Source organism: Notolepis coatsorum (genome assembly GCF_963971535.1).
Source record: "Notolepis coatsorum genome assembly, chromosome: 10".
In the NCBI taxonomy this organism is placed as follows: domain Eukaryota; kingdom Metazoa; phylum Chordata; class Actinopteri; order Aulopiformes; family Paralepididae; genus Notolepis; species Notolepis coatsorum.
The window spans coordinates 22,909,809-22,930,342 of NC_140174.1; the positions used below are offsets into that span (position 1 = coordinate 22,909,809).

The window sequence follows — 20,534 nt, forward strand, 5'->3', positions numbered from 1 at the left end:
AGGTTGCTTCCCAGGGCGGTCAGGTGGCGTAACGGAGATTGCGTTCGTCACCAACCCCGGAGACGCTGGATTCGCCTGTTCGAATCCAGCTCACAGCTCCGGGGTTGTCACCAGCTTGGCTGGCCGTTCACACTAATACAATTGGCAGTATTAGAGGGTGGGAGAAGCTGGCGGGGTGGGCCCGGGTCGTTGTAAACAGCGACTCCTACAGTTCGGTCGGGGCGCCTGCTAAGCGTGGATAGGACTTGAGTGGGATAGTGTGATCCTTCCACACGCTACGCCCTCTCAATGAGAATCCGCGCTGCCAGGTGAAAAGAAGCGGTTGATTGGCTGGACGTGTGTCGGAGGAAGCACGTGATAGCCTCCACTCTCCCAGACCGACTGTGGGGGGTAAGTGCGCAGCGACCAGGAAGGGGATTGGGAATTGGCATAACGACTAACATTGGGATGGGAGAAAATCGGAGGAAAATGGAGGGGGAAAAAGATCAAAAAAAAATAAAATAAAAAGTGGTGGAGAGAATAAAAGCTAGCATATAATGGTAGTGTCTGGTTAGGAGCGAGGGATAATGGATGGATTATCCAATGGGGGGTCCGGGAGGGGGGGGTACGAGCTAGAGCATACGTGTGTAGGGTATTAGATAGCAGGTATTAGGGGTATATCCTGTATAAGACATTTAACTAATTGGTGATTTCATTGGATGTGCACGGTTAATTAATGCCTGTATATCTTATCGTGTGTTGTCATGTTTGTTTATATGTTTGTTTAAAAAATAATAAAAAAATAAAATACAAATAATTGGGATATTTTTCCTCCAGTCTCATCGGCGAACGGTAAGAGGAAACTAACGTTACTTTCAGCTTGATTGTCCACATATCTTTGTTTGCAATCAGTCTGATCAATATATCAACCCATACTAAATAAAGCCATTACTGACGATCAAGGAATTATAAACGACCCCCCCCCCCCCCTTTCCTTCACGCATGATGAAGCATAATGTATACCGATCATATACATTTGAATTTTTAAATATAGCGTGTATAGGAAAGAAATGCCAATCGATAATCTATCATATGCTTCAGGGCCTATAACTAGCGTTTTTGGAATTACATCAGAAAAGCTTAAAAACATACTTATATTCTTGACGGTATTAACACAACAATGTATGAATGAAAACATATAACGTTCCCACATCCGGAATGATAGATACCCGATGTTGAATGGGCCATAGTAATGCAGATATAGCTATAATATTAAAAAAGTTATAGCCCTGCAAAGAAGGTAAACATCTCCATAGGGTTACAGCACTGGCAGACTGAGCCCAAGGATGGGTACAATGCATGGCGGACAATGTGTTAATATAGGCTACATAAACAAATCTGTCTATTTATTGATACTCCCATCAATCGACAATCATGACGTTGCATTACTGCTGATTATTAACCTTTCAGGTTAAGTGGTGAAAAAAAAAGTTTAAGTGGTAATGTTAGCAAGCTATAATCTCCAGACATGTTTTGGCCTTTCAAGACCGTTTTCAAATGTCCAATCTAACGAATTTAGTTTGCTCATAAAATGCTTAAAATGTTAAATGTGATTATAATAGACGACTGTTAATGTATAGCGACGTGCACGGGGGCCGACTGGCTGCAGACAGGCCGTCGGAATGTTAATTTGGGATAAATAAATAATAATGGGTTTCTTTATTTATTTTCTCAATTCTCCGCTTGAAATAATTAATCAAAATGTCCAATCTAACGAATTTCGTTTGCTCATAATAGCCTACTGCTGAATAACATGGACAAATAAATTACAGGATGCCTTCACACAGTGAGACACGGGGGACATGTGTCTCTGACAGGATGCCTTCACACAGTGAGACACGGAGGACCGGGGGACATGTGTCTCTGACAGGATGCCTTCACAGTGAGACACGGAGGACCGGGGGACATGTGTCTCTGACAGGATGCCTTCACACAGTGAGACACGGGGGACATGTGTCTCTGACAGGATGCCTTCACACAGTGAGACACGGAGGACATGTGTCTCTGACAGGATGCCTTCACACAGTGAGACACGGAGGACATGTGTCTCCGACAGGATGCCTTCACACAGTGAGACACGGAGGACATGTGTCTCTGACAGCTAGCAGGCCTCGTGGAGCAGCTCCTTCACTGGTATTTATAGACACTATCGATTGGGCCGTCAGAGGAAAAGAAACCCATGGCAGGCTACACTGTGTGTGTGTGTGCGTGTGTGTGTGTGCGTGTGTGTGTGTTGAAGTGCACTTCACATATCAGAGAAGCTCCATAGAGTGAGTTACACACACAATCACATAATATGACCGTCGATATTGACATCACCCTGGTACTTGACTTGACGTGTTCCTTCTCTCACGCCGTCTTCCTCTCATGCTATACCTCTCTCTCTCATCCTATACCCCTCTCTCTCTCTCATCCTATACCCCTCTCTCACTCTATCGCTCTTCCTCTCATCCTATACCTGTCACTCTTCTCTCTCTATCTATCGCCGCCTTCCTCTAATCCTATACCTCGCTCTCTCTCTTGCCGTCTTCCTTTTATCCTATACCTGTCACTCTCTCTCTCGCTGCCTTCCTCTAATCCTATACCTCTCAACTCTCTGACTACAAGGGCAGCCCCCTCCACAATCGACGGGGGTGAGTTCCACCGAGAGAGCATTTATAGGGGTGAACACTAGGGGTGACCCCGATTAGTCGACTAATCGATCGATAGGACCGTAGTCGACTGCCAACCTCTTAGTCGAATGCAAAAAAATATATATAAAATGTTTTACATATTTGTACATTAGTCTTTCCAAAAGCAAAGAGGCCTAGAAGCGTGGCTAACGCTAATGGCGCGCATACCAGCGAGGATAACTGCCTAATAAACCACTGAAGGCACTGAAAGAGGATTTCACCCATCTAATATAATGAACACACTAGACTAGACAAATATCAAGATGTATCCATCAGTGGACCAATGGCATGCTTTCGCAGAGGACAAGGAGCATTCAGTCGACTACTTCAGACATTAAGCACCCCCCACAGCTTAATGGAATGATAAAAAAAAAATTAAATTCAAAGAATATATTATAATATATATATTATTTTTTTTCCAGGGGGGTAGTCGACTACCAAATTTCGGCCAATCAAAGTCGACTATCCAAATCCTTAGTCGGGGACAGCCCTAGTGAACACTATAAGGTGCAGGCCCAGATGGCATAACAGGGCGAATACTTAACACATTGACCACCGGAGGTCGCTGTGGGCGTATGGCCGTTTGTGCCAGCGCTTTGTTCAATGGAGAGAATGCCGTGTTTGCGAGCGTGGCGCCCCTCCGTGCTGTGATGTGACCAACGGGAAACAGCACACACACATTCCACACAGACAGCTTCGATTGCGGGAGAAAGAAATATCAGATCAACGCAAGATTGGATATATACTGTCCTTACCTCGTCTCTGATGTAATGCAAAAAAAATAATCCAATTATCTGATCGCCATTCCAAGTACTGGTTGCGGTAGTCCGTCCCACGTTTTTCCGGCATTGCATATGAACGAGGGGGGGGGGGGGGGGGGGGGGGCAGCCTAGTTGATGCATCGTTGTAAGCACTTGTCTTGCCGGAGTATTTAAACCCCACCCGCACGGCTCAGCCCAGAAAACAAACTACATTGTTTCAAATGGAGTGTAATAGCGGCCGCAAGGCGTTAGGCGGCGGTATTGACCGTCTGCGAGCTCAGACACATTCAGAACAGCCTGCACAGGCTGCCTCGATGGATTATGAATGGCAATAGCGAATAAAAGAAAAACGGATCAAACAACGAGTATACTCGTTGTCTGGCGCTCAACGATTGACGGGCTAACACAAGTTAACTTGTTGTTGGCGCAGAAAGGGTTAAGTCCTGTGCTAACCAGCTAGCCCCAGTGTTCACCACTATATTTAACCTATCCCTGGCCGAGTCCGTGGTTGCTGCTAGCTTCAAGGTGTCCTCTATAATCCCTGTACCAAAAAACACCTCCCCAGCAGGCGTAAATGACTACACTCACCTCTGTGGTCATGAAATGCTTTGAGAGGCTGGACCCTTTGCAGTTTGCATACAGGACAAATGGGTCCACCGACGACGCGGTCTCCCAGCTACTTTTTATCATGTGTATTTTATTATCTATTATATTATTCTATTTTTGCACAATCAAGGCGGGCATGGCGACCTTCATTTCACTACATGTCTTGTGTATGTATGCGACAAATAAATCTCTTGAATCTCTTTCTTTCTCTCTTTCTGTCTTCCTCTCATCCTATACATCTCTCTTTCTGTCTTCCTCTCATCCTATACATCTCTCTTGTCATCTTCCTCTCATCCTATACCTATCTCTCTTTCTCTCTCTCTCCATCTTCCTCTCATCCTATACCTCTCTCTCTCTTCCTCTCATCCTATACATATCTCTCTCTTTCTCTCTCGCTGCCTTCCTCTAAACCTATACCTCTCTCTCTATCACTGTCTTCCTCTCATGCTCTCTATCTTTGTAGCAGGTTGTAGCTGCAATTGATATCAGTGACATTTCCTCCCATATATGACGAGGCATAAAACCAATCCATAAGGGGTGGATTTTCTTTGGGGGAAAGGATAGACAGGACACTGGAATATTACTCCAAGTCAGGAAGACTTTTCAACATATCGGCTCTACCGTAATTAAAACAACTGTTTGCGGAGCAACAATCTGGATGGGAAAGGGCTTTAATTAGGCTAACAATTGTTTTGTTGATGCTTGTGATTATGAAAGGGCGCGGGGCTGCCGAAGGCACAGGGCGAGCCCACATTATGATGATAACAGGAGCAACTTTCGACATGAAGTGTCAGCCCTAATACAGCCTACTGTAGAAATCCAGACGTCGTAGATAAAGCCAGCTTACGCTATTTGAGAAGCAACTGGAGATGAGAAAGAGGAAGAAAGGGAGGAGCACCATCTCCGTGTTCATAGAATTATACAGGTTGATCAGAAGGCATGACAGCTGACTAGACAGTTGAACAGTTCTATGGTTTCTCTCCTCCACATTGCCTGTGGTGCTTTTTTCCTATTGCTAGGTTTCTAGTGAGTTTTTCCTTACCTTCACTGGGGTATGTCTGGGAGTGTTGCATTTATTTATTTTACATTTATTTTGGATTTCATGGTGGTTTTTTTTGTTCTCGATTTATTGTGATGTTTCTTCTTGACTTGTTTCAAGAAGACTTGTCTGGCCCATCATGGGGACAATTACACACTTTACAAATACATTTGATTTAGGATGTCCTTCAATGTGGCCCCGGACGCATTTGCGTCCACCGCTGACAAAATGTGGCCATATGCTGCATGTACAGTAAATCTTCTGTCTTATCTCTTATATATATCCACTCTTCTCATATAGAGCTAGTAATAACCATACTGCCCTGCAGAAGCTAACCGCAGTAACTACGCAAACATTGAAACGGAGAAAAATGGCTTTAAAGTTCTTTGACTATCCAGTGATTTTGTAGTTACTGCAATTCTTTATAAACTTTTTCTCTAAAACAGAGAAAAGATTGAACTCTGAAACGTTGTCACAAGATGGGCAGCATAGACAGGCCATGTTATCTAGGGATGGGCGTGGGTAATGGATTACTGGAGTACTCACTGTTTCAACTGAACTCAAGTGTGTTTTGAGTGCTCAACTTAAAATTATTAACAAATTATGTGGTTACCACCAAATACAGCCACGAAAAGTGCTTGTTTGTGCCACTGAAACAAATCTTGCTCTGAAATCCTGCGACACGTGAGTTTTTGCGGGAAGACGAACACTGGAAGCTGTGGCTTATGGATTGTAAACGTTTGTTTGTTGTAATACAGCTAGCTTAACAAGCTTCATGGCTTGTGAACTTCCAACTTGTGGTATGGCAACAGCCCCACTCAGGATAAGAAATCCATCCAGAGGGTCGTGAGGATAGCAGATAGCATGAGTCCAGGTGTCGGAACAAAGCCATCTCAATCATCCAGGACCAGAACCACCAGCTGTTCTCCCCCCTGCAATCCGATCGCCGGTACGAGTCTAGTTTTTTACCAACCGGTTTCCAGTTCCGCGTTTGCGTTCTGCGATCTGATTGGCCACTGACGTTTCTGGTCATGTGACATGTGTGCCAATCGCGTGACGCCTGTTTCTGCACCTATTTCCGCAAACTACCTAACACCTAGTTTATCACTGGTTAAGCTTAGGCGACTCTTTCGAAGTTGGTTAAGGTTAGAGTTTGGAATCAGGGCTGGTGTTCTATCGCCATGCTCTAAGACAAACTCTAACCTTAACCAACTTCGAAAGAGTGGCTAAGCTTAACCGGTGAAAGAAAGAGGCGTCACACGATTGGCGCAGATGTCACATGACCAGAAATGTCAGTGGCCAATCAGATCGCAGAACTGGAAACCGGTTGGTAAAAAACTAGACGCCGCCGGAACCGCAGCGTACGAACAAACACAAACCGGTACAAGAACAGTTTCTACCCACAGGCAGTACGCCTGATGAACAGTTAATCCACTCATTACTGGACTTAAATGCTGCTACAATGCTCAGCCACTTTACTGCACCCTTGTGCATCAAAATAATAATAATAATATTTTTTATTTTATTTACTTATACTTACCGTAATTCCTCTAATAGTAACCGGTATTCAATTAAAAACCGGGTCTCTATTAATGACCGGGTGCGCTGTTGAGCTAAGCAATTATAAGCCGGCCTCCTAATACAAGCCGGGTTTCATGTATATTAGAGTTATTGTTGTTATATGCTGGCCTGGCTGTGCAGTAAATACCATATAATGGTATGGTGTTAATGTTTACCAAGAGAGTAAGCCTACCTCAGAATTGTATAAAACGAAGTTTTATACCAGTATTGTGATTGCACTATTTTACTTTATTTTACTTTTTTGACCACCTGTAATTGCACTGTTTACTACCGTATTTCATACAGTACTTGCTTGGTTTCAATAAATGAACCCAGTCCATTTTACTGGGTTCAAACTGACACAAAATGTTGATTTATTCATTATGATCTGTTTGAAAATTAGAAATATAGGCCTCTCTCTTATACATGCCTCCTCCTAATACAAGCCTGGTATCCGCTACAGTTGAAACAAATACAAGCCGGGGTTACTATTAGAGGAATTACGGTATTTGTACTTGTGTTATTGCACATACTGCAGACAGTTTATTGTATATAAATACCTGCTTTTCTATTCTGTTCAAATGTTTGCTTTTTATTCCTTTATGCTGTGGAGCAAATTGGAATCCCATTGTACTCGTTACATATGGCAAATAAATCTGAGTCTGAATTAACGTTATCTAAAAGATAAAAACAGCGGTTCGTGTTTGTGCATTTCCATGTCATCCGGTCGCCCACTTTGCGTAGTGTTAGATTTCATTGACTTTGAATTAATGTTACTTATCCTGTCTTCCTTCAGGATAATAAGCCTCCTTTCTTTGTGAGCTGACCTTGCTGAAGAGCAACTGCCCTCTCTTTCCCTCTTCCCTGGCCCGATATCACTCCCGTTATCACCGTGTGACCCAGCGCAATATCTGGTTATTGCTGCTGCCATGCGCTTTAAGATGCACTCTAAAAATAGATTTCCCTAAACAATTACCGCAATTCATGAGTGCTTGATCTGGGAAAACGTTACATCCCTATTATCTATCAATATTTTAAAAGGAATCATGAACAGCACCAGTGTCCATTACTCTTCAAGGTATTACAGACAGACACACATATTAAGTTATAAAATAATATATTTAAAAACCGAGCCAAGACTGAGGAGTTTTCTGACTATTATGACAAAACTGCAAGTAATTTTGTCGCACAATAAAGGCACCGCGGGTGAAGCCGGCTGAGATAACGATCAGTGAGCAGCGTTTTCAGCGCTGCCTTCGGCTATACTTTTATGTTTTGAAAGCAGGCGGTGTCACATTCTACACACTCAAAGAGGCTTCTGGCAGTACAGGCATAAAATAATTATAGTAAAATAAAAAAGATGATTGAAATTGTAGAATTAAACGCTTTAAATTCCGCCTGTATTAATGTCTGCTCCCAATCTGCCTGCTCCAAAATCTTCAAAGATGTCCGTCTGCTTTTGAACGCTAATTATGTAGTTGATATTCTAGATGCATACATCTTCGTATTACTAACAGAAGTGATATGTTATCCCTTATATATACACATTATATATTCTGTGTTATCCCATATATGTCCCCAATGACATCACTAGTGGCCACATTCAAACTGATTTACTCTCAATAACTGTCAAACTGTAAAATAATGTGTGCAAAACTGTGTAGAGCTTTTGGATGTGTGAGATTATGTGCAAAATAATTCAGCATTGTTTTTTGGTGAAGTGGCCCAACTGTGGAGGAGTGGATCGAGCACATGAGCATATCTCCGGAAATGTAATCACCCGCTAAACCTATACAAAAGGCCTCGCTAGCCTAAACAAGTTGTGATATCTGCTGCTGCAATGTGACGTAGCTTTGCCATGGCATATACTAAATGTAGAACATTATCACGGCAGAGCAAGAGACATAACATGCAGTGGCTTTGTCTCTGTTGCTCACTCAAGAGCGCGCTTTTCTGGTCATGGAGCTATTCCGACAAGCGAGCTGCTAGCTAGTAGTGATGCGTCGGTCACGAAAAATCCGCTCGAAATGAACGGCTCAGTTTGGTGAACATGAACAAACGCTGTTCATTTCCTGAAACACTGACGTTTACCGGAACATGTTCTAAATTCTACATTTGTGCATGCGCAGAGTCAATGAACGGTGAACGGCGCATGTGAACAGCTCTCTTAGTGACATGAACGTGCTCGTTCACTCTCGTGAACGAAAATGCATGTCACTACTAGCTAGCTAGCATTAGCTGCTACACAACAGTGAAACAGATTTTCTTGTAACGTTAGCTAAATGCTTGCAAGAGGGATCGTCTGGAACAGAATACAAAATACCAGGGGATTTAAGATTGGAATAAGAGATGTGATGTAGGGACTATGAGTAGCAGCTACTAACTGTATTAACTGTCGTGTTTGTTTACACTTTTGCTTGTTGGGCTGCTAAGGTGTTACGTTAGTGTTAGTTGGCAAGTCTAAGCTGGCCCAGACAGACAGCAGCACATTTAACAGGTTTGCAGACAGACAACATAGAACAATTACAGGCAATAAATGTACAGATCACAAGGTTGAAATGTAAAAATCAGTCACAAAACAGCATCTAGTTCGAAGTTATACAAAGGTAACCAGTTCAGTCAAAACAACGGAAGTCAGATGTACTGGAATCGAAATACACCCAATGAGACCAGCTCGACACGATTTTATTCTGATTCATTCTGCAATAGATTCCAAGATGAAGAACCATATAAGCCTCTTTAAAGTTCAAACTTTATTATCAAAAGATGGTAAGTTAGTGTTGTGTTCACTCATAGTTAAAGACAGTTGAGGTTGAGTAGTCTCTTGTGATAGATCACATTCACACTCCATAGTGATTTAGATTAACTTCACAACTGCAAATACATGGGCTGTCTAAATAATAAAAAATAATTACTAATATGGTTCTTCAGTGCAAGGGGTCAATAATATAGTTGCATGGGTAGGATGGAACCAAACAAAACTGCCTCATAAATAGAAATATACCAGTGATTAACAGACCAGGCCATCCATCCAGAAATATAATGATCGTCTTTGGGTCTTTTTTTCTTTATTGCAAATGTGCATCTGTTGCAGTTGAACAATGCATTGTTTCGGCCACTCACTGTATACCTTCTGAGGGGAGCATGCTTGTCAGTTATTTCAATAAAACCTTCATAAAATAACTTCCATGCACCTTCAACATTAGCAATAAGTAACATTTTCTCCCAATCCTCGGACGACCTCCATCGGCACTTAAGTTTACATTTATTTATTTATTTTTTACCCAGGGACAGTGCACATTAATCAACATCTTCAGTTTCCACATCAATGTAAATGTGCCAGTAATGAGCTAGTTTTCATCTGTAGTCCCTGCCTAACATGCATGTCTATATGCATGTCTTTATGACTTCCAGTCATCCCGATCCTCCATGCATCCGGCTAGCTCGCCGGTACTTCCTGCTCCAGCATCTTTCTTGAGTACGTCCACGTATGTTAGTGTGGGACGTCCTCGTGATCGATGCCCCGTGTGTTGGCTCCCACCGCACAAGTTTGCTGGCTGGCAGCTCTTGGTGTCTCTGGCAGTAACCTGCCAGCCTCATTCTCTTCTCCTGACTGACACTTTCTCGCTCAGGTAATTGTATTGTTTACACCGTTTCTTTTTCTCATATTTTTATATTGAGATTACATTTGAGTGCCTATATTTATATTTTTCTTCTATTACCCTGCCCAGTGCCCATACCTGTACCCCCCCCCCCCCCCCCCCCTCCGCCATGCTATTATGATGCCCAAATTTCCCCCAAGGGGATCAATAAAGGAATATCTCATCTTAACCCTTACCTGCCCAGGGCCTGGACCTTGGCGGTGTGTCTCTCCTCCAGCTCTGCCAGCTTCCTCCGCAGGGAGTCCGTCTCCTGCCTCAGCCCCGCCGAGTGCTCCATCTCCCCGTCCAACAGGCTACGGAGAGACCTGGGAGGTCGCAGGAGACATATATGTTGTATTTCTTTAACCCTTGTGTCTGATAAGGACAAAATGGTCCTTTGAGATTCTTATTTTTTTGATAACTTTGCAGTGGTTATGTTTGTAGCCAATATAATGATTAGCAACAACACAGATTTTGATGGATTTTTTTTTGTAATGTGAAAAATGAAATACTCAACCAATTTTCTGAAAAGAGTTGTTGTTAAATCTGACATTACAAAAAAAACTAAAAATGTACATATGCTAGCCTGTAATAATCCCCCCCCCTTCCCCGAAAAATCCACTTTGCATTTGATATTGTTGAAAATATTCAAAATATTTTGTGTTTTTTTTAACAATAATTTGTGATGCCATCACAAACACTGGCATTTAAAGGGTTAACATTCTAAAATGAATTTAATATTTGGTAGTTATGATCAGGGCTGAAGTTGAGTAAAAGATTTATGGGGGAAAAAACTAGAAAATTATTTCAACATATTTTTTATGGCGTTTTTGAAGAGGACCATTAGTCCCCTAATGGTCAGAGTGTTCCTCAGTACAGACTGGTTCCTGTGTCACCCCCCCCCCCCCCACACCCCCCACCCCCCATACACACTCAGTGTTGTGTACTTTACATGTTGTAGATTACCTGTTCATGTATATATAAAAAAAAAAATACATATACCCACATATATATATATATACATATACATATAATCCACGTCAAGATGTGTGGTTGTCGAAAAAGAAAGTGTGACACGGGAGCTGGGGTTTACATCCACGGAAGGCATCGCTTTTCAATAGCCGCACGTCGGAGTGCATTAGTGGTAGCCATTCTGCACTAAAATGTATTTGAAGGTCCTCCTCCTTATATACAAAGCCCTAAATGGAACAGGACCGAGCTACATTGCCAACTCTCTTGTCAACTATGTGCCGCCAAGAACATTATGATTATCTACTACTGGTTTATTGAAGGCAACAGCCAAAAGAAAATCGGGGATGCTGGCAGCCGTTGCCAATTATGCACCGACTTTATGGGACACTTTACCTACGGACATTAGGGATCGTAGCTCACAAATGATCTTCAAAAGTAAACTAAAGACATGTCTCTTCTCCTTAGACTTTTAATACATCTCTCACGTATAAAAGGCTGCAACTTTACACTCATTACATCCACACTGTGATTATTGCATTGTAAATGAGAGCTACTTTATTGTTGTATAAAACAGGGAAGAAAGACTGTCAGGTTTTAAACTGTGTGAGACGATATTTGTCTTGTTGTTAACTGCATTGCTTTTACCCTTTTTCTTATTCTCTGCATTGCTTTTATTCTATTATATGCAAATGTTGTTTATTTGACTGCTGTGAAGCACTTTGGGCTGCAATTCTTTAATATGAAAGGTGCTATACAAATACAGTTTATTATTATTACTCCGCTTATACTGTGACCACTTGCCAATTAAAGAAATCAATAAAAGTCTGTGCTGTTTATTCATAATTTTATGAGTAAAATGTTATTTGTGCTTCTCACAAGGCTGACGTTTAGTAAATATAGTCCCTGTCCAAGTCCTGTCCAAGTCCTGTCCCTGTGCCAGTCCTGTCCCTGTACAAGTCATGTCCCTGTGCCAGTCCTGTCCCTGTGCAAGTCCCGTCCCTGTGCCAGTCCTGTCGCTGTGCCCGCTGAGGCCGACGTTGGTGAGTATGTCAAACAGAATAAACACCAAACCACTTTGCCGGCTCAATCTCCTTGGAAAACGAATCCTTTATAATATAATAATCCTTTTCATTCATTAATCTTAGCTACAGGGGTGCAAGCTCACAGCATATGAGACCATGTGCACCAGGTTATGGGAGAGCGTTGTGTTTGCGGTTTAGACGTTCGTTTACATCTATAGTTCGATGGATACATTGTGACGTGACAGCGATATTACTTTTGAGGACAAGTGATCTCAGGAAGCTTTTGGTACATTTGTGTTTTGAACGCAATGTGCTGTTGCTCTGCTTACTTACTCGTAGCAGGTCTCCTCTACACCGGCTGTCAGTGTTGTAGTACTCAAGTCCAAGTCCTGGACTGATTTTCAGGACTCGTGACTCGACTTGGACTTGAGCACTGATGACTCAGACTTGGGACTCGAGCGTTGACTGCATTCGGACTCGGAAGGTGCAGACGAGGACTCAGACTTGTTAATTGTTTTTTTATTCTTTTTGTAATAGGCCCTAATCATTTGGCATAAGATATCGATGGCTAGTGCATTTGTTAGTTGTATGTCAGCTCTTTGCCTGCCAGAGTGGAGTGGACTCAAGCGTGATGACTTGGACTCAGACTAGGGTAATGGGGACTCGACTCGGGCTCTTCGTTGGTGACTCGGACTTGGACTCGGACTCGAACACTGGGGACTCGAGGCTCGACTCAGACTCGAGATTTAGTGACTCGACTACAACACTGCATGTCATAACCGGTAAGTTTGTCATTGTAGGGAACAAATATTTATATTTTGTGCACCGATTTAGAACTGTGATGATACAAGCCATGCAGTTGTCACCCCTTCAGCCAATCAGAATTGAGTATCGAGTATAGACAGTGGCTCGGGAGGTAAGAGCAGTCGTCTGGTAATCCAGAGGTTCCCAGTTTGATTCCCGCTCCTCCCGGGCAGTGTGTCGAAGTGTCCTTGAGCAAGACACTTAACCCCTATCTGCTCCCGAGGAGCAGGTTGACACCTTGCATGGTTGCCTCTGCCTTCGGTGAGTGAATGGGTGAATGTGAGGAACAAATAGTTTTTGTTTGGATAAAAGCACTATATAAATGCACCATTTACAAGTGCAAATATTACACAATTTCTGGTCTGACAAATCAATGTCCTCATCCTAATAGATCTGATATCTAAGCGTTTGGGTGATCATGTGAATTGTCTTATGAGCAGCAAACCAAATAAAGGAGAGTAAAGTAAGACGTACGTGTTCTGTTCATCCAGCTCGTCCTTCCGGTTCATCATGGCTACGATGGCCTGGCGCAGCTCCACTGGAGAGACCAGAGAAGAGAGACCAGAGAAGATAGGAGAGACCAGAGAGGAGAGAAGAGAGAGGAGAGACCAGAGAGGAGAGGAGTGACCAGAGAGGAGTGACCAGAGAGGAGAGGAGTGACCAGAGAAGAGAGACCAGAGAGGAGAGACCAGAGAGGAGAGGAGGGACCAGAGAGGAGAGGAGAGACCAGAGAGGAGAGACCAGAGAGGAGAGGAGAGACGAGAGAGGAGAGACCAGAGAGGAGAGATGAGACCAGAGAAGAGATGAGACCAGAGAAGAGATGAGAGAAGAGACCAGAGAGGAGAGAAGAGAGGAGATCATCATCAAACCTTTATTTGAATAGGCAGGTTAATTAAGAACAAGTTCTTATTTTCAATAACGGCCTATTTGGGGGTAAAAAGCCCCCTAGGGGAAAGGGGATGGGGGATAAAATAAAATAAATACAAATAAAACACAAAGGAACATTATTAAAAAGGCAGGACATACATACAGAGCAACAACTGAACTGAACAACAACAACTGACTGACAACAGAACAATAGTGGCAGCATGGTGTTAGCACACGGAGAAACATCTACATGAGTGCTCTAGGGAGTTTGTTAAAGTTTACTTAAACAATCTAATTGAAATAAACGTTTCCATATTTAAGTTTTTTTGTAGTGTGTTCCAGCTATCAGCTGCTGCGTACTGAAAGGAGGAACGGCCTTGTGAGGAGTTGGCATGGGGGGCGTTTACCAGGATATGTGTGGCTGACCGGGTGTGGTAATTCGGGAGTGGACGAGGGTGGACTAGGCGAGTAAGGTAAGGGGGAGTACGGCCTAGAAGTGTTTTATATACAAAGGCCAGCCAGTGGATGTTGCGTCTAATCTCCAGGGAGGGCCAGTTTACTAGGGAGTATAGCTCGCAGTGGTGGGTCCTGTAGGGGGCATTGGTAGCAAAGCGAATGGCGGAGTGATATAGGATATCTAAGCGCTCTAGATCACCTTTACGGGCCAAGCGGTAGATTACATCGCTAAAATCAAATAGCGGCAGGACAGTCATCTGGACCAGGGTGAGTTTAGAAGATCTAGTGAAGGAGGAACGGTTCCTATACAGAAAGCTACGCCTTGCTTTGACTTTGGCCTGCAGTTAGGTGTTCAGAGAAGGAGAGTTTGGTGTCGATCCACACTCCCAGGTATTTATAGGAGGTGACCAGTTCAAGCTTTTTGCCATCGGCGGCTACAATGGTGCCAGTCTGGGAGGCACCCTTGTGGCCGAACCACATAACTTTGGTCTTGCTGGTGTTTAGGACCCGGCAAAAGGCGGAGAAACCAGCTTGGATATTTAGAAAGCTCTCCTGGAGAGTTTTCAGGACAGCATCCGGGGAGGGACCAGAGGTGTACAGGACTGTGTCATCAGCATAGAGGTGAATAGAGCTACCAGAGAAGAGAGACCAGAGGAGAGACCAGAGAGGAGAGACCAGAGGAGAGGAGATACCAGATAAGAGAGACCAGAGAAGATAGTATAGACCAGAGAAGAGACCAGAGAAAAGACCAGAGAGGAGAGACCAGAGAAGAGAGGAGACCAGAGAAGATAGACCAGATAGGAGAAGAGACCAGAGAAGAGACCAGAGAGGAGAGACCAGTGAGGAGAGGAGAGACCAGAGAAGATAGGATAGACCAGAGAAGAGAGTGAGACCAGAGAAAAGACCAGAGAGGAGAGACCAGAGAAGAGAGACCAGAGAAGAGAGAGACCAGAGAAGAGAGGAGTCAGTTCCTTGTGTGTTTATACATGGAAATGGTAGCAATTGCACAAGCCCTACTTTATAAAAGACTTGCTGCCTGACAAGTAATGATTAGGAGAATCCTGCAGGACTTTAGATGCAGGGGACCCCACTGAAGAATGGATATACTTGCAATATTTACAACGTATATAACGAGGACACAAACAACCAGGGGCACCAACACTGTAGACGGAATTGTGCAGAAAACACACATCGGCAAACAAAGAAGAACCACAGCAATCAATGTGAAATGATTTTTTATTTCATGAAACACGGTAGAAGCTGCTGCTCATTGCTCGTGGCGGTTGCTGCCAGACTGGGGGGGGGGGGGGGGGGGGGGGAGAACTCAACAACTGAAAATTACAATTTCACGTTCAATAACTAGCTGGGCACTATTTTTTGTTTGTTTGTGTCTCCATTGATTTCTGTGCGGTTACCACTGAAGAGAAGTTGGGGCATTAGTCCAGGCGGGGCTCCTTTTTACTGCACAGTCATGGCTTGATAAATGTTGCACTTATACTCTCAATGTTACTGTACAATCACTATAGCCACCATTACTGTACCATCACTATGGCCACCATTACTGTACCATCGCTATAGCCACCATTACTGTAACGTTACAATTGCTATGGTCACCAATACTACTGTACTGTAATCACTACTCTGACTAAACCCTACTGTCACCAACACTACTGTAATCACTCCTCTGACTAAACCCTACTGTCACTAGGGCTGGGCGATATGGCCTAAAAAAAAATCTCTGATTAAAAAATAATAAAATCAGATTTCCGATTTTAATCGATTATTTTTTCTCTTGAAAACTAGAAACGCCAAGGAAATCATTCAAATAACATTTGTTTTAATTTGACACAAAGAAATTATCAAACCAAGATGAATTTCCCTATTGGGATTGAAGTGCAAACCTAACTTTCACCAATCTTCACTTACATTTTTTTTTAAATAAAATATATATATAAAAGGTTACTCTTGATCAAACAAAGATGAATGTCCCTATTGGGATTAATAGTGCAATAACTTGCTTTTTCACCAAACTTCACTTAAAACAAATAAAAGGTGCCTCTTGATCATCAAACAAGAATGAATTTCCCTATTGGGATTAATAAAGTGCAAATCTAACTTTCACCAAACATCACTTTTTGTAAAATAAAAGGTGACTCTTGAAAAAGAAAAAAAATATGTATATATATATTTTTAGAAAATCAATTAAAATTTTTCAAAATTGTCTTAAATCATTAATTCGAATTAATCGATACAATCGATTAATCACCCAGCCCTAACTGTCACCAACACTACTATGCTATAATCACTCCTCTGACTAAACCCAAGACAGGCCTACTACTCTGCCTGTAACATTACAGGGAAAACTAAAGGAACAAACACAGAAACATAAGATATAAGATATACCTGCACTGCCTCATAAGAGTTTCCTCTTCTATAAAAGTATTCTCAACCTGTTCAATATATACGTCAAGTTTAAATTTCACTGTATTTCTGTGCTTCTCCCTTTCCCTCATAACTGATTCAGTGCCTGTCTGACAGAGTGACAGTGCAAGGGAAGAGAGAGGGAGAGAGAGAGAGAGAGAGAGAGGGAGGGAGAGAGAGAGAGAGAGATAGAGAGAGAGCGAGAACAAGAGAGAGAGAGAGAGAGAGAGAGAGAGAGAGAGAGATCTGAGAAAGTAGGGGGGAGAAAGAGAGATAGAGTGAGAGAGAGAGATGAGAAAGTATGGGGGAGAAAGAGAGTGGGGGGAGAGAGAGAGAGAGAGAGAGAGAGAGAGAGAGAGAGAGATTGAGAGTGGAGAAAGTAGGGGCTGTAAATAAATGTTCAATGAAATGAGACTTTACCGTATTAAACTGTAAAAAACAGTTTTCATTACGTGGCGGTCAACGCTAATCAATGTGCGAGAAAACCCCGGCGTCGGGTCTTCTTTCATCCACAGCCTCCTGCTGTCGTTTCTCGTTCTCACCTCATCATCAGAATCTCTGCGGTGCATCCTGACCGCGGGGACTCGCTGATCGGAATGAGAAACACCCGCTTTGATGTGAGCGGGAGAGACGTTGGTCCGGAGCGCCGCGTGGTAATAATAAGTACATGCGCGGTCGTTCATCACCGTGACTGAGTGCGGAGGTGGAGGTGTTCCACAGCCGATGAGATCCCGGCGGGCCGTCGCAATAATTAAAAAGCTAAAACAATGCCGTGGCCTTCTGCTCACGTATGAATCTAATCTGCCCCGTCTCTCACGTGCTGCTCTGCACAGACACACGCACACATACGAATGAGGCATGAGTCGTAGAGGCATGTCAACACACATACAAACAGGCGCAGAGCCAGTCACACACACACACACACACACAGACGTGCATGCACACGCTAACGCACACACCGAGCGCGGCGCTCTACTCTCATAACAAATGAACAATCGGAAGTTTTATTTTTAAAGGATGGTGTTAAGGAATCCCTTTTGGTTGCCCCAAACAATAGCCACCATGAGGCTACAGCCCCCATCCCTGCTCTACTCTTAAGCTCAGTGTCTCCTACTCTCGCTCAGTGTCTCCCAGCAGGCCACGATGAGATGAACTCCTCGAAGCCCAAGCTCATTTAATCTATATCGATGGCTGAAATGCTAAACCTCCTATCTGATTATGTTAAGGATACCCAATACAATACACTGCTTTTGGAAAATATCTTTTCAGCCATCGATATGTACTTTCTACTTTGTATATTATGTTTTTCACTATTGAACCTATATTGATCACGAAGATCCGTCTACGACATCATTGATGAGTGCGGTTCCACCACAAAGTCCATAGCTGTACCCTAGGCAGTCGTCTGGTAATCCGGAGGTTCCTGGTTCAATTCCCGCTCCTCCCGGGCAGCGTGTCCAGGTGTCCTTGAGCAAGACACTGAAACCCCTAACTGCTCCCGATGAGCAGGTTAGCACCTTGCATGGTTGCCTCCGCTGTTGGGGTGTGAATGTGTGAGTGAACGGGTCAAATGTGAGGAACAAATTGTAACGAGTTTTGGAGCTGCTATATAAATGCACCATTTACCATTTAGTAATAAGCCCGTTGTAACTGAGGGGTACAATTCCCTGACTGTATTACTAGATATGATACTTACTACCACTACCTTTGTACTTAATATTCGGCCACCCAGTACACGGCATAAATATATTATCATAAACACTCTCACGTAGATGAAACGGATCCAACACAAATGTACGAAGTCGAAACAGGTCTTTATTTCTACACAGCGATGGTGTGTAGAACAAGCACTTAATCACTTAATTACATTTATGAATTGAAATAGTATGCACTTTTATGGCAAAGAGTATTCGTCGGTATATCAATAGAGAATGTCCAATCTCTGTGGCGCAGGTGGTAAATATACGACCTGGAATAGTTAAGGAATAACAGCAATGATACTTTAATGATTATATACTGGATACACTAGAGGGGGTTAATCCGGTCGCTTGTAAGCCGACAGGAGTAGGAGGGGGGGGGGGGGGGGGGGGGTAGAATCCGGCTGCCTCGTCCGGCCAAGGGTATCCCAGGTGAACCCACTGTAGTGCCGTTCAATGCGCCGGCGATCCTTGGACCACAGATGAAAGCAGGTGGACTCTTTGTGGGCCGGCTCTCTCCGGTCCACGGGGGAGAGACGTGAAGCGACCTCGTCTTGCAGAGCGTCTCCTCACCTTGCGTCCTCTCCAGGGGGGGGGGTTCCAACACACGGCAGTGTCGGGGGTCTTTATCCATGGAATAATCAAAGTATACAAAGCATAATCCGTGCCTGGGAAGGCAGGCTGTCGTCGGTAGAATAATCCGGTATACAGGTCCACTCGCTCGTCGGCTCTGGGGCTCCTCGGGTGCAGCTTCACATGGGGTCAACCACCCTGGGTAAGCAGCCAGTTCTCTGCCGGAAACGATGGGGTACTGACTACGGTAGTATTCTCACCGCACGAAGCACTATATATTAACAGACTATTATTAGCTTAATAGACTACGTCCAACTCGACGATATAGTGCCAAATATGACTATTCAAATATTAATATACACGATGTCTCAATACCGATGGTAGGCGAACTTGGCCTTACTCCCACACGTGGCGTCGCGGGGAGGCTTTACGTCTGTGACTCTATTGGAGGGTAAGAAACTGGACTGAAAAGGAAGTCCTACTTTAGTAGCGCAGTATATATACGCACTATGAACAAATAGTCCCATTAGTGGTGCGGTAGCCAGATTCCTACGCGGAACTAGGACTTGTTCGTACATGTTGAGCGGTACGTTTGAACTGGGTCTGGGGGGTATGGCAGCCTGGCACCAAGGTCTCGACCAATAGTAGAATGGAGACTATTATGGGATGTTCAGTAGGCTAGAATGGATATTCAATGCATATTGTACAAGGAATATACAAGGGATATCAGGGAATATTAGAGAATATACAAATACAATTAAATATATATATATAATAAATATATATATTCGGTTTAATCTGGCCCTTCACAACACCCGTCAATAAAACCCTTGCTCCAATTTCGAGTTTCGACTACATCGAGAAATGAAGTTCCCTCGATTGTGTCCGACTTGTGAACTGTGACGTTTCTCTTGGAAGGGACACCTCGGCTTTACAGAGTGACCATGTTGGAGCAGCCAAACGCTCAGAATTAATCTCATCTACCGTTTTGTTTGTGCCAAAATATCTCAATGGCCGTCTCGTAATTTGCTGGCATCCTCACTCTGGAGTTGAGGAGAGCGGGGTCATGTTCGAACAGATCCTCCTCCTCGTCTTCCTGAAGCGAAACAGGTCTGCATGGACTCCATCTCACCCCGTTTGTGATTCATTTCAAGGGTCACACGCCGGAACATCTCCCAGAGATTGAAAACCCCCCACACACACACCTGCTGAAATCTGGGCTTTTCAAAAGTGTCGTTTCCTATAATTGGATCCAACGGCGTCGTATCTCCAAACAATGGGACAGAGACTCCGCCCATCACCCCTGGCACACCGTCAGCTCGCACAAATGAGACAAATTTGGCACGACTGGCTCCATTCCATCGTGGAGAACTCATCAATTCTGATTGAGATATTTGCTTTGAT

The 20,534-nt window shown here is 43.6% G+C and overlaps 1 protein-coding gene across 1 annotated transcript in view; it reads right to left on the reverse strand.

Moving 5' to 3' along the window:
• Positions 1-20,534, reverse strand: part of snx29 (sorting nexin 29) — a 396,887-nt gene that overhangs the window by 341,218 nt on the left and 35,135 nt on the right. The window contains exons 12-13 of the mRNA XM_084322960.1: positions 13,591-13,654; positions 10,516-10,644 (exon numbers count right to left, since the gene is read on the reverse strand). Of these exons, the coding sequence (XP_084179086.1) occupies positions 10,516-10,644; positions 13,591-13,654 (193 nt within the window). The remainder of the gene's footprint in view (positions 1-10,515; positions 10,645-13,590; positions 13,655-20,534) is intronic.